General features: G+C 32.7%; 1 protein-coding gene across 1 annotated transcript in view; it reads right to left on the bottom strand.

Moving 5' to 3' along the window:
- The window catches only part of LOC149795861 (uncharacterized), a 91,936-nt gene that overhangs the window by 59,084 nt on the left and 18,227 nt on the right, over positions 1-14,625 (bottom strand). Inside the window, exons 4-6 of the mRNA XM_089963871.1 lie at positions 10,134-10,316; positions 4,732-4,848; positions 1,589-1,732 (exon numbers count right to left, since the gene is read on the bottom strand). Coding sequence (XP_089819997.1) covers positions 1,589-1,732; positions 4,732-4,848; positions 10,134-10,316 — 444 coding nt within the window. The remainder of the gene's footprint in view (positions 1-1,588; positions 1,733-4,731; positions 4,849-10,133; positions 10,317-14,625) is intronic.

Genomic DNA, 14,625 nt, shown 5'->3' with positions numbered 1-14,625 from the left:
TTATAATAAATGAATATAAATAAAAATATGCAGTAGATTATATGATGTATTTGAATTCATTAGATTACCTCCAGCCAGCTGTCATTTAAATCGCTTCTGTCCCCAACCCAATATTAAAATCGCTTCTACCACCCACTAACCCATAGCCAGATATTATGTTAAAAAATATACTTCTGTAGGGGGCAGTGTTTCTCGATTAAAACACATCTGACAGTGGATCATATTTTTTTTAAATTGCTTCTGTTGTGGGTTGGTTGAATTTGAAAGTGCCTTCTCCCTGGGGGGTTTTATGTTTTACTGGAACAGCCCTCATTGGTATTTCTTTTAATGAATGAAACAGTTCATTTCTTCAACAGTTTGATGAGTTTTGTACAGTTCATTTCTATTGAGTTGTGGTTTCTCAGTACCCATCCAGCAGAAAAAAATAAGACTAACAGCAAACAAAAACGCACAAAATCAGGTATTAGTAAAAAGAATTCTTCCCCAGCACTTCACTTGTAAATGATATGTAGCATAGACTTCAAAACATTTAGACTGTGAGTAAAGCCTCATATACAGAATAATCTTAATTAAATAGTCTATTGATCAATTATTTGTGCCACAATTCATCTAAGGAAATATTATGGCAATTATGAACTGCAGAAAACATAACTGGCTTAATAGAAACAAATGTAAATAATTCTATTTTGGAACTTAAATACATTTTCTTTTATTTCAAAATCAGAATCAAGTTGATAATTTTCCCCGTTCTTGTTAGTTATTATAGTTTTATCTATTTTTCGTAAAAACAGCTATATTGATTGACAAATTACAAACATTTGTACCAACTTTAAAGTCATTTGTGCCAGGGATTATTTGGTAATACTTGGTCAAATTCTATTAAGTGGATTTTTTCCAGCTTCTGCCAAGGCTGGCTCACCTGTAATTCCTACATATTCCAATGGTTTATTGGTATAATTGTGACTGTCACATCAAAACCAAAGTTAAGGAGATGGATAAGGCAATTAGTCACCATAGCTCCTTTACTTGATGCTGTGGAATGCTGGCAATCAAACTTGTTTAAGGTCTAATCTATTATAAGGCTGCATGACATATTTTGTTACGATCCATCAACTCTTGATCAAAGTTTAGATGCAGAAACTAATTTTACAATGACAGGAAATTGGAGGCATAACTCCTGTAAATTACATTGTAAAATACAGGAAATCAAGCTTGTATGAGCATACTAAATCTGGTTAAAATTCAACTATTCCCAGTAAAATTAGAAACCAAATTGATGATGATCAACAGATGGATACACAGATTGATTTATGAACATAATTTACATTAGGAATCCAAAACCTTTGTTCAGCGGGACCATCTTAAAGAAATAGAAGTATGAAATTCATTCTTGTTTGTGAATTAGCAACTGTGGATAATTTTGTGATTGCTACACTGAAATAAGTTTAAAACCCATCAACCAATAGAAAATTATGATTCCTTCTTCAATTCAAAAATTTAAATACCAAAGAGAATTGCAATATTTACAAAACCATAATCATTGATAGATATATAAATGACTTAGTCCAACGTAAATTTTCACTCATACCTGTATACAACTGTAGATGAGACTTTGTGTCATGGCCTGGTTGACCAGGAGAAATTTGTTGCACCATTGGCTCTTTTGAGGTATATCTTTGAGGATCCAAAAAGTCTTCCCTAATGACACGATGATGTGATCCTTTCTTGGCTTCTGAAATAATGTCAGCAGAAAGGTTTTCTATATTCAGTCCATATGTTTATCCACTTTATTACTCCTTCCTGCTGCTTTTTATTCTAGATGTAAAACATTTTAGATCAAAGCTTATTAAAGAAAGCAGCGATTTCTTAACATCTGTTCATTTTTTCTTAAAATATTTAGGATTATGAACATTCTGAATCATATCAGTATTTCTTTTAAGGAATGAAAAACTTCATTTTCTTCAATAGTTTGCTAACAAGTTTTGTAGAGTTCATCTTTACTGAGTGGTGTTTTCTCAGTAAACTTCCAGCAGAAAAAATGAATAATAGTAGGAAATTAGAGGTAATAAAATAAACGAAAATCAAGTTTTAGTACAATGTTAGTGAAGATACATAAAACCATGCTTCTCCTTCATTTCACTTCTAAATGATAAGTAGCACAGACTGCAGAATAGTAGTCAACTGTCAATAAAGCCTGGTATATGGAATAATCTTAAGTAAACAGCCAATTGACGAACAAGTCAACAAAGTAAAATACTATGGCCCTTATCAACTGGAGAAAAAAAAGAAAGGCATAATGGAAACAAAATCAGTTTAAATGTAAATAATTTTTATTTTGAAACCTAGATAAATTTTCTTTCATTTCAAGATTAGATTAAAGTAGCTAATTTTCCTCCTTTATCAGGAAGTTATTAAAGTTTTATCTATTTTGTCATAACAGCAGCAATACTGATTGACAACATTTGTACCAACTTCAAAGAAATGTATGCCAAAATTTAATCCGTAATGCTTATTAGACATCAGTTTAGGTTCTTTTTTCAGCTTCTGCCAAGGCTGGCTCCCCAAAAGTCCTACATATTCTGAAGATCTGTTAGTAACTTTATGCATTGGAAACAAAGGTTAAGTAGATGCACAAGTCAATTAGTAGCCATAACGCCTGTAACTGATATTGTGTTGTGGAATGCTGGAAATCAAACTTGTTTCAGATCTCATCAATTATGAGGTCACATGTCTTATTCCATTAAAATCTCTCAATCTTGATAAAAATTTAGCCGCAGAAACTAATGTTCCATAGGCAGAAAATCAGGGGCATAACTCTAGAAAACTATGTTGTGAAATACTGAAAATCAAGCTTGGATGAGCATGCTAAATCAAGTTAAAAATCAACTATCCACAGTTACCTTATTGTGCAGAAAACAAAATGTTGACAAACAAACGGATGTATTGATGGACATAATGGGTTGTAGGGATCCACAAACTTTTTGCACCAGGGCTATATTCAAGAAATGCCAAAATATAATGATAATTTATTCTTGTTTGTGGGTTATCAATTCTGGGTGACTTTGCAATTGCTACAAAGTATGAAGCAAGAGGCACAACAACCAATATAAACAACATGACTCCCTTCTTTAATTCAACAATCAAATACCAAAGAGAACTGCAATATTTCGAAACCATTATTATACTGATTGGCATACAAATAAATGAATCCACAGTAAAATTTCTGTCATACGTCTCTTTGACTGTAGAATAGTCTTTAGGCCAGGACCTGGTTGATTAGGAGAAACTTGTTGCACAGGCTCTATTGGGATAGACCTTTGAGGATCCACTGAGTTTTCCTTATTGACATAATGATCACGAGGTCTTTTGTTGGCTTATGAAATAATGGAGGCAATCGTAAAATAAATAATATCCTGTTCATAATACACTTTTGTTCCAACAGGGAATTCCATTCATTGCATGAAGTCTCATTTTCCTTGTAATCTGATCACATGTGCATGCACCAGTAAAAGAAAATTTGAAGAGATTGCCTTATATCTATTACTGATACATAAAATATTAGTTTGAAAGCATGCAATTCAGCTCAAATATATAATCATTAAAAAAATGTTTTCTCTTTTCTGTCTGTATGTTTATCCACCTTATTCATCCTTCCAGATGCTTCTACTTTTGTTTTAGATGCAAAACATGCTAGATCAAAACTTATTAGTGAAAGCAATAATTTCTTAGTATCTTCTGTTTCTTCATTCTTAATTTATTTGAAATATTTACAATTTATACTCGTATCAATATTGTTTAATGAATGAAAAAGTTCCCCGTTTCCAAAAGATCCCTTTAGGATTTTGCATAGTTAAGCTCAAATCGATTGGTGTTTTCTGAGCACCCATCCAGCAGGAAAAATAGAAAAAATAGTTAAATGTTAAAAGACATTAAAAAATATTTTATGCCAGAATGCATTTGGTAAATTATAACTTGTTCAAGTTCTGTTGAGTATTTGTTACAGCTTTTGCGAAGTCTGGCTCAACAATGAAGGCTAATTGGTGATATTACGCCATGGAAATCGGAGTTAAGTTGACAGATAAGGTAATCAGGAACCATAACTCCAGTACTTGATGCTGTGGAATGTTAAATTCTTTTGAGTGTTTTTTTCAGCTTCTACCAAGGCTGGCTCGCCAATGAGTCCTAAATATTCTAAAAGTTTATTGACATATTTATGCCACAGAAAGTAGACTCATCAATATAAAGTTGCATGTCATATTTCATTAACATCCAACAACTCTTGCTGAAGTTTAGCAGCAAAAACTTACATTCCTTAGGCAGAAAATCAGTGGGAAAATCCTGTGAATTACATTGTGTACTACTGAAATCAAGCTTGTATGAGCATAAATCCTGATTAAATTTCAATTATTTACAGTAAAGTTTTTGTTTAGAAACCAAAATGTTGAGCCATATGAAAACCATATGAATAAAATAGACATAATTTGCTATAAGTATCCACAAACTTTGTTCATAATAAAGAAATATCAGTCTATAATTTTAATTCATTTTTTTGTTTGTGGGTTTGCAATTGTTAGTGATTTTGTGATTGCTACAATGGACAAAGTAAAAGACACAATAACCAATACAAACAACAGGTCCCCCTTCTTCAATCCATGAATTTAAATAACAATAAAGATTACAATATTGATAGACGGATAAATAAATGACTTCACAGTAAGCTTTCAATCATACCCGTTTTCAACTGAAGATGAGGCTTTGGGTCAGGACCTGTTTGATTAGGAGAAAGTGTTTGTACCACTGGCTCTACTGGGGTAGATTTTGGAGGATCCACTGATCTTTTGATCACTTCTGAAATAATGTTGATAGTGATCCCTTATTATTATGAACTATATCCAGTTTATAAGACTCATCTGTTTCTAAAGAATTACATTCATTGTATGACTTCTCACTTTTGTCTTGCAGTCTGATGACATGAGTTATGCTAGAGTGATACAAAATTTTGAACTGATCACCTACATTTGTTTCCATAGCATTGTTTTGAAAGCATGAAATTTCACTCAAATATAAAAAATAATGCATTATTAATCAGTAAGAAAAAAATTCTTATTCTATTAATATATGTATGTTCATCCCATGTATTCCTTATTCTGGCTACTTATACTTTCGTTCAGGATGCAAAACATTTTGGATCAAAACTTATCAGAGAAAGCAATTATTTCTTACAATCTCGTGTTTGATTGTTTCTTAATATATTTGAGGTTCTGATCATTTATACTCATTATTTTTAATCAATAAAACAGTTTTTTTTCCAAACCGTTTGCTGTAGAGTGTTAAACAGTTCATCTCCATTGAGTGGCATTATTTTCAGTATTCTTCTAGCAGGAATAAAAGAAAAGCATCAGAAAATTACAATTATATATTACAGCAAAACACACTCAGTAATTCCTCATTAGTATGCCCTTCATTATAGCATGGTTTCTGTTATATGGTAATCTTATTAAATGGTAGTAAAATAATATGATCTACTTTATTTACAAAACTGTAATAAAAGCAGCTACACTGGATGACATTGGCATTATTTGTGTGACATTTCAAAGCCCGTCATTGCGAATTGCTTTTTGTTTAGTTGGGAGATGACCTGTTACGTGTTCTTTGGAAGAAATAATTTAAAGTATATTTAATAGGTATTAACAGTAAGTCAGTACCTGAACATGCAATCTCTGGCATTTGGTGAAATTCCTGTAAGCAGTTTCTGAGACAAAAATGACTCAATTTTATTCTTTGGTTGTTATAAATCATGGATAATTGAAGGGGGATTGGAATAATTTATACAACCTCAACAGCCTTTCTGATTTCTGTTGAATCTGGTCAATTGTTTTATATGTGTTTTGAGGAGTTGATGTTTGAAGCTTTCTCATAGTTGTGGTGATGGGGCCAAATTTAATGGCAGCCCAGCTTCATTTGGGCAGTTAAAAATCCTCACTGCCAGGATGCATTCATGATATCATATGTGGTGATATTCTGTTAAATAGTGTTGTTAATACCTCATTTTAAGGTTTTCAATGTTTAATACTCACCATATTTGATAGATGATGAAAAACTTTTGTATACATTTTCAAGCACTTTAAGCTCCATGCTGAATTTGGTCAGATTTTACTGAGGGGCTTATAAAAAAAAGTAGTTTAACTAATATTCCAAATTTTTAGTAAGTGTAGCCATCTCTGATGGTAGATCATCATTAGCTGAACAAATTTAAAAGTAAAATTGGGTCAAAATATCATACAGGATTTTTCAGTAGAAATTCCATAAGAGTTCTCCTGTTTTTAATAATGCAATCATACTGGATGATGGATCAGCATCCACTGAGTATATGCTTAAGATTATATAGAACCATGTGAAAACTGGTTGAATGGTTGACAAGAAGACATTCTAATTAACAACTGTGAATGGGTGATGGTCAATGGAAGGTGAAAGAAGAACCATTCCATAAGTTGACTTGGCCCTAAAGGCAGATGAGCTAAATAGATACAGTACATACTTTGTTTTTTCTGGACTTATCATAAAGCAACTACACTCCAGTCCTGAAGAGACACAGATAGTTATGTTTATTACAATTAATTACCTAATGCAGGTCACTTCAGACTCTTATGTCTAAGTATCCAGAAGGAACAGTTATAAATGTTAAAGTTAAACACTAAACAACATGTTATAAGGCTCAACTGTTAAAGTTTTTTGCTCTTCTATCAGTGAGCAATGAGACCAAAAACAGAATTACATTTAGTTAATCAGGTTGTCTTAATAATGTGCAAATACTAAAAGTAATTGACCTTTATCATTTTAGAGGCATGATATTGCAGATTTCATTTGTATAATTAGTTGTTATAACCACAAACTTGTCAAAATAGTGAACAAATTAGCATTTTATCTTTCGGTAAAGTACCTATGACTGCAATGTGGGCTGTGATCCAAAACCTTAGTCATCATAAAACTGTAATGCAATAATGAACATGATAAATGATCAGGTGTAGTCATTTTGAGAAAGGTCATTTCTCGGGTTGAATCCAAAATGAAACTTTGTGTTTCAGAGACTTTGAACTTTGACCTCTGTTCATTACAATCAATCTGAATGACACTCTACCCAAGCGTGACAACCTTTGAAGTTTGATGAAAATTAGATCCAGAAAACTTGACTTATGTATTAGAAGCTAAAACTAAAATTGCATTTATGGGTCCAGTACATGCAACCTTTTATCTATTTGCCTTAAGTCATTGTAGCATACTCTAAGCAAGTGTTGTATACCTATCAGGTCCGATAAAAAATATCATGCAGAAATAAAAATCACATTTTGCCATGTCAATGACTTTGACCATCTCCAAAATGTATAGGTTTCTGCCTCTGCCCATCAGTAAAGTAAAAATAATGTTTAAGAAATTAGTTACTTCAATAATATTAAAGAACCACCATATATATGAATGGAATTGTATTGACATTGCTAACATTATATACCCCTTTCTTTTATTGACGACAAAGTTATCAAATTTGTAAAATATGTTTCTGTGACTTGTGGTACATGCATCAGGGTTGATATTTCCAATAAAAGAATCAGCATACATTAAGCATACAGTGTGGAATTTGTAGAATTTGTATTTATATCTGTTATTTGTGGTTGTGTGAATCGACTAACAAGTATGTAACACTTCGCTGATAGACAGGATTATGATGCAGTGAATTGAAACTTGCGCTATTACATATAAAACAAATAAAGTTTGTGTAAGTCACTGGAAAACGCAGTGTATATATGCAATAAAATGACAATAAACAGTGCAAAGCTAGTTTCTCACTAGCCCAAGCATTTTCGACTCTAATTGAATCCTTGTCAAAAGGCAAATGTGCTGGCTGTAAAAAGATGGTGATATCTGCACATGGTAAACGTCTTTTACTAGTCTTCTTGATTTAGGCCACTTGGTTTCAATATTCTAAGGCAGCATATCCAGTAAAGTTCCTTTTCTTTTCAGGTTTCAGAACTCCAGGAAAGAAAAGGAATCTTACTGGATACGCAGCCATAGAACATGGAAACCAAGCGGCCTAAATCAAGAAAACTACAAAAAATTACTGTTCTTTCTACAGCCAGCACATTTACATTTAAATATTTCTTTTTTTCATTTTGTGCATTAGCCACTCACTTGCCTCTAAGAAATATTAAAACAATGAAATATCCGGATAAAATTTAATGATACACCAACTAACAAAGAAACCGAGATGGTGATATTGCTCATCCATTTGTAGGTCGATATAAATAGATACACAGCATCATCAGTCAAGCCAAACCCAACTAGTCAAAACATAAAACATTTTAAAACTTTGATTCCAGTGATGTAAACTTTTATAATTTCAATGTTTTTTTGTGTTTATTGTTTTCTTGTGTTTTGTGTTTGCCTTTGACAAAGACTCCATGAGTGTCAAAAGTGCTAAGGCAAGTGAGAAACTAGTTTTGCCCTGTTTGTTGTCAGTTTATGCTGGATCCAGTGCACTTGAAAGCTGTTTTTGCCATATGATTCGTATTATATATATATATATATATATATATATATATATATATATATATATATATATATATCTGGGTATGATAAAATCTTTGTACCACAATATATTAAAGTATTTTGGTGATGTGATGTGATGTGATTTGGATTTTTAACGTAGCTTCAACAATTTTTCAGTCATATCGCTACGATGTCTGCAATGTGGCAGTTTATAGTGATGTCTAGCACTGGGGCATCATGCCGCAGACATGTAGCATGATGTCCCACCCAGTCACATTATCCTGACACCGGGCCGACCAGTCCTAACACTAACCTCTTAATGCTGAGCGCCAAGCGAGGCAGCTGTTAGTACCGTTTTTGTAAGTCTTTGGTATGACTCGGCCGGGGATCGAACCCATGACCTCCCGCATCCGAGGTTAAAGTATTTTGGAACATACAGCAACACATATCATGGTACATCACATCACATAAATTAGGCAGCAGCAGCTCAATGTTGTTGGGCAGGGCTTAAATCTTTTTGTTTAATTTCTGTCTGTCAGTAGCTGGAAAAAATATCTTGCTCTGATTTTATAGCAAAATAATACCATATTATATCAATGATAGTATCTGGAAAAAAATTATCTTGCGATAAAAGACAAAAAAATATTTCAGCTCCCCCCAAAAAAACACTGACCCCCACACCCTGAAAAGTTAAATGGCCAGTACCCTATATTAAATTAATTTGCTATGTGTATCTTAATTGTTGTATAAGTTGGAATCTAAAAGCCGTAACTAAAGTGGGACAATTAAGCTTAAACAATAGCTGACATTGTGAAAGATATCATGCTGACATTACAGAGCCTATTGATAGAAATGAGAAGTGTTGATACTGAAGCCTACAATATTCAAGCTATACTATTGATATAATAGGCAGGGAAACTTTGAGTGGGATGGCAACACTCGAACAAGATATTTATCAGAGACAGCCTTGACCAACAAGAAAATATTTAGAGGATTTAAGAAATCACATAAAGTTCAGACAGAAAACAGGGGTGCTTCTGAAAATCATAGGATGATCTGCAGTCTCACCAAGGAATATTCATACTTAGTACATGAACATACTCTAGTAAATAACCAAAACACAATGTGTGTTCTTGCATTTATTTTTCTTTTCTTTTCCATCTCAATATGTTTCACAACATACCATTAGACACCGCTTTGGCAGACATGACACCTGTCAAACATGTGAATAAAGGATCATAAATATAATTATATTTAAAATATTCACCATTAATTTAAAACAGATACAACCATTTATAAAGCAAGATATTTATCACACTATATTCTCATAACAAGATTCCTTGGGAATTTCTGTAACATTCATTACTGACCAAAATGACTGGTACCGGTACAATGAAAAAAGTACGATATGAGCTAACAGAAAAAAGTACCACAATGGTAATACAGCGCATGTGTGTGTGTGTGTGCATGTGTGTGTGTCCTGGAAAAGTAGTTTTTTTCAGCTGACACATTTTCTGCATTGTATCGGTTCAGGATTCTTATACTCAAAACTTTGCATAAAGTAAAAGTTGTATTGGAAGTTTAGAACAAACCTGGCACTTTTCCATTTCCATGTATATTGCTTTTCTTTCCAAAGACTCCAGTGAATAAAGTGGAATCAATCTGTCCTTCGAGGACAAATGTAACTGACAGAACAACTTTAAAGATTGTGGACAATTCTTTTAGTGCTGCGAGCATCTCCTTGTAGCATTTAATGACATCTAGCGTTGTGGTATCTGAAGGGAAAAAAAAACAACAACAGCATTTAATCTAGGTAACATACTGGGATAATCACTATTTAGAGGCAACATTATTCATGGATTTCTTGTTTGCTTCACACTATTAATTTAGATTTGGTTGATTCATCTAGAATAGATGTTGAAATATAATGATTATGTCAAATGATAGTTTAGCGTCTTTCACAAGGACATACTAGGGCAGCAGACATGGGCTAGCCTGGGTGGGTTTCAACTTCAAGAGCCTTGGATTACAAATCCATCACAGTACAAACTGACATACTGCGACTCCCCCCACCATTAATTTAAAATACAAGCAAAGAGAGATCCTGCTATAAAAAATAGAAGCCCTTTGCAAATCAATGAATTTAAGTACTGACATAAATAATGATTTTGAAGTCTTTTCTTGTTGAATGAAGGTAAATGTTGTTGGAAATTGATGAACTTGCTGATCATCAGATTTGATTATGGTTTGCAGAGCTATGGCGCTTAGCTTGCAAATTATACTTCAGGTCTCACGTTTTGTTTGATTTTAGTTAGATTAACTGTGTTACTTCATCTGTTTTTTATGAGTGAATTTGATAACATGAAATAGTATGATTATTTTACAGAGGTATTATCCTTTTTGTTGCACATTTACATAATACACAGTGTGCACCAATGATTATTTTGGAAGGCATTGTAATATGGCTATGTTGATCAGTATCTGAACTATTCAAAACTAAAAAATGGCTCCAAATGACTTTTAATAAATGTCTGCTCTCTCATGATGTGACATTTTCGTAATGGATGAAATTTTCATAGGATGCATTTACTGAGGAAGACAGAACCCTGCTTAAGGTGTTAATGTGCCTATGGTAGCCAGTAAATTGTTGAAGTACCAACAGTCTTTTGTTAAATCACAGTAATATAATTCCATTTTTGAATACCATATATAAATTCCAGTGAATGTCTCTGTCTAAGAATATTATAGTTATATGAGCACTTGAATTAAATAGTTTGAAGAAAGAAATTCCAGCAGCCCAAAAAGAATTACTGCTCACCATGAATAATATAACTTGATTCTGCTAGATTTATATGAAAAAAATGAATGAAAAATCCTTTTGGCAACAAGATTATATAGTTCTCTGCCTGACCTCAGGTCACAATTACCATTTTCTAAAAACAATTACCTAATGGAAAATAACCTTCTAGAAACTTCTCAGTGTTTACAAAATAAAATCTTAGTTAAAATTTATAATATAGAACCTGGACTATGTCAGGTACACCAGGTAAATTGTAGGGGAATTCCGATAACCTAGACCCAGACCTAAATAAACATGTTTACTTCTATTAATAATGATCCTGGTATTGAACCCATACACAGAGAATATTTTAGCTATACAATTCAGGTCTTAGACTAGTAAAAAATAAACTTGATCTTGGACAAGGTCAAGTCCAACATACACTGTTACATTACAATAGCATATAATGAAAAAAACAACAACCAACAAACAAAGCAAATTATATATATATATATATATATATATATATATATATATATATATATATATATATATGTCAATTTCATATTTTCCTAGTTACCGTTTAGTGAATGGATGATGGTTGACCACATATAATGGATGTTTATGATCTGACCATGACTTACGCCAATCATATCTGTCCACATGTCACTGGTAATCAAAACTGGACCTACCACAGACAAGATAAATATTGTCCAAAGAGAAACTATGTTAAAGGAACTTGAAAGATCCCATAAAACATGAAGCATGGTCATAAATGGGCAAATCCACATGAAGCATGGATAAGCATTCAAAAACTTACCCATAAAACAACGCATATCACAGCTGACCATGAAATGTGCATGGTCAAACATGAACAAGTCCATCTATTAAACATAGATAAAACATGGATCATGAAACAAAGGCATGAAACTACCCACCACTAATACAGAGATGAATACAGAACCCTAATAAACCCATCTGAAGCATCAACAAATGATAACCTAATTATCGTAGGGATATAAATATTAGTGCAAATTGTATTATAGCCACCCTTTGAATATATTTACTGGTACGTGTGGAAACGAACTATTTGTAAGAGATTAAATAGATGGCAATAAATTAATTCCATGTCTGTATTCCTTGCAAATCAGCTGAAATATGACCTTCAAGTTGAGGGAAAGTCAGTAACTGTTCATTGTATTTACTGCTTTCACATATACATGATATCCCCAGATGTTAAATGTATTCATTGGTTGAATATATATTTTCTCCCTAAATGTTATATATTTCACACAAGATAGACCATTTTTAAATTCTGCTGCCATGTTTGATACAATGAATTTCCAATAAGCATATTCTTTTCTATATTAAAAATACAAGCTAAAACACAGTTAGTTTGAACACAAATATAAAAGAATATAGGCTAGTAAGAAATGATTTCACATACCCTAAGAAACCTAATATATAAACATCATGATATGAATGTAACAAATAATTGTTACAAGGAAGTATTTTGTGGGCTCTAAAGTAATTAAGTATAAGAAATACTCTACTGCATACCAGTTAATAGCAAAATACAACTACCTTAGTTGCCTCTTGTCTAGCTACAATGAAGTTATTGATGAAAGAAGATAGAAGAATCACAGATAATCCATGGACAGACCACACCATACATTAAGTAATGGCTAACTATTTATAGACCAAAGTTATTCATGCTCAATGTTAATGCAACTGTATATGTATCATAAATATATTATGGCCACATGACCATGGATATCAATAATTTGTCCATGCCAACATTTCAAGTCCATGGTCTAACCATGAAAGTCCATTGTCAAATGCATGGACCATCCACAGACACAAACAGTGAAAGATCATGAGACACCCAACATGAAAGTCTAATTTCAGAGTCCATATAACAAGGCAAAGTGTACCTAAACATCACCTGTTGCATGGTCTAGGGCAATAATAAATCCACTTCTTCTTACTAAAATGAAGAGAACAGATTCTTCATGTACTTACCTTGTGATGATGCAAGACTATTTTGACTACCTGTTTGGAGACCTGTGCAACTGACACATGCGGCTCTATTTGACAAATTAACTGCTTTACAACTGGGCTAATTAACTGACCTTAATAGGGATTTTTAAAAATGAATATGATGAAACAGACAGTTTGTGCTAAAGGAAAACAATTTAAATACAGTCTTGACATTTTGAAAAGAAAATTTGTCATGTACCTTTGAAGTATGCTGTCTTGGAATCAGCACTGGAGTTTGGCATTGTTTTCTTGGATGAAACGTTTATCTATTGTAATATCAATTTACTGGGCAAGTGCAAGGTGTGAATTCTTAATTAGTAATTAAATAAAAATGAAATGAAATTAACTGTCAAGATGTTGTCACGAAATTGTTTAAGAAATTTTGGCCTGGCACATTGTATCAATGTTCTGGTAGAGACAACTTTGGAGATGGATCAGATATGCTTGTTATGACAACTAATCATGGGCATCATTAGAAGTGAGAGATTATAACATGGGAAATATAACAAAACATATTAAACTAAATAGTCTGGAAAAACCAAAGGTCCAAATTTAAAAGTTTCAAAAACATATTTTAACACCATTCCTCAGTCATTTTGTTCACACTTATTTGGGGGTTTGTATAGAAAAGTAACCAATTTTACACACAAAGACTGATTGATTAGACATATGGCATCTATTTAAATATTCACAGTATTGCCTGAATCATAGCATGAATCACACATGATTTGTTATCTTTCTCTTAGTTTGGAATCAGCCACCTTGATCAATGTCATTGCTCCATCTACTATCTCCTGATCATTACAGTGATGCATCAATTGACTGGGAGAGTATAATGGATTTATAAGAGAAATACTGTAAGACTGGACAAGTCAATGACTGCCAAGTATCAATGTGTATGCGCCTAAAATATGATAGAATCAATATGCTGTAAGATTCATTGTGAAATGCCAGTGTCAGCAACACTGTCAAACTATAGTTTTTTTGTTATATGATGTCGACTGTGTTTTGACTATAATGTGCATTGCCCTTTTCATATGGTTGACTCGCCTTAAAGATGGCTCTCAAACAAAGTCTTTACTTTATGGGAATCAATAATACTTGTCTATAAAATGGCACAAAGTCAGAGCAGAATGTAGTTCTCATGCTTTCTACAGTTTAAAGAAAGCATCCAAGTGGACTGTTGAATGAATAAAGATAGAAATATACCAACTACCAAAACATATGCTGCATCAAATCTAGCTTAACCATGCACATTTTTCATT

Source organism: Sinohyriopsis cumingii, chromosome 7 (genome assembly GCF_028554795.1).
Source record: "Sinohyriopsis cumingii isolate HCF-2022 chromosome 7, ASM2855479v2, whole genome shotgun sequence".
Lineage (NCBI taxonomy): Eukaryota > Metazoa > Mollusca > Bivalvia > Unionida > Unionidae > Sinohyriopsis > Sinohyriopsis cumingii.
This window is presented reverse-complemented; position numbering and strand designations above follow the sequence as displayed.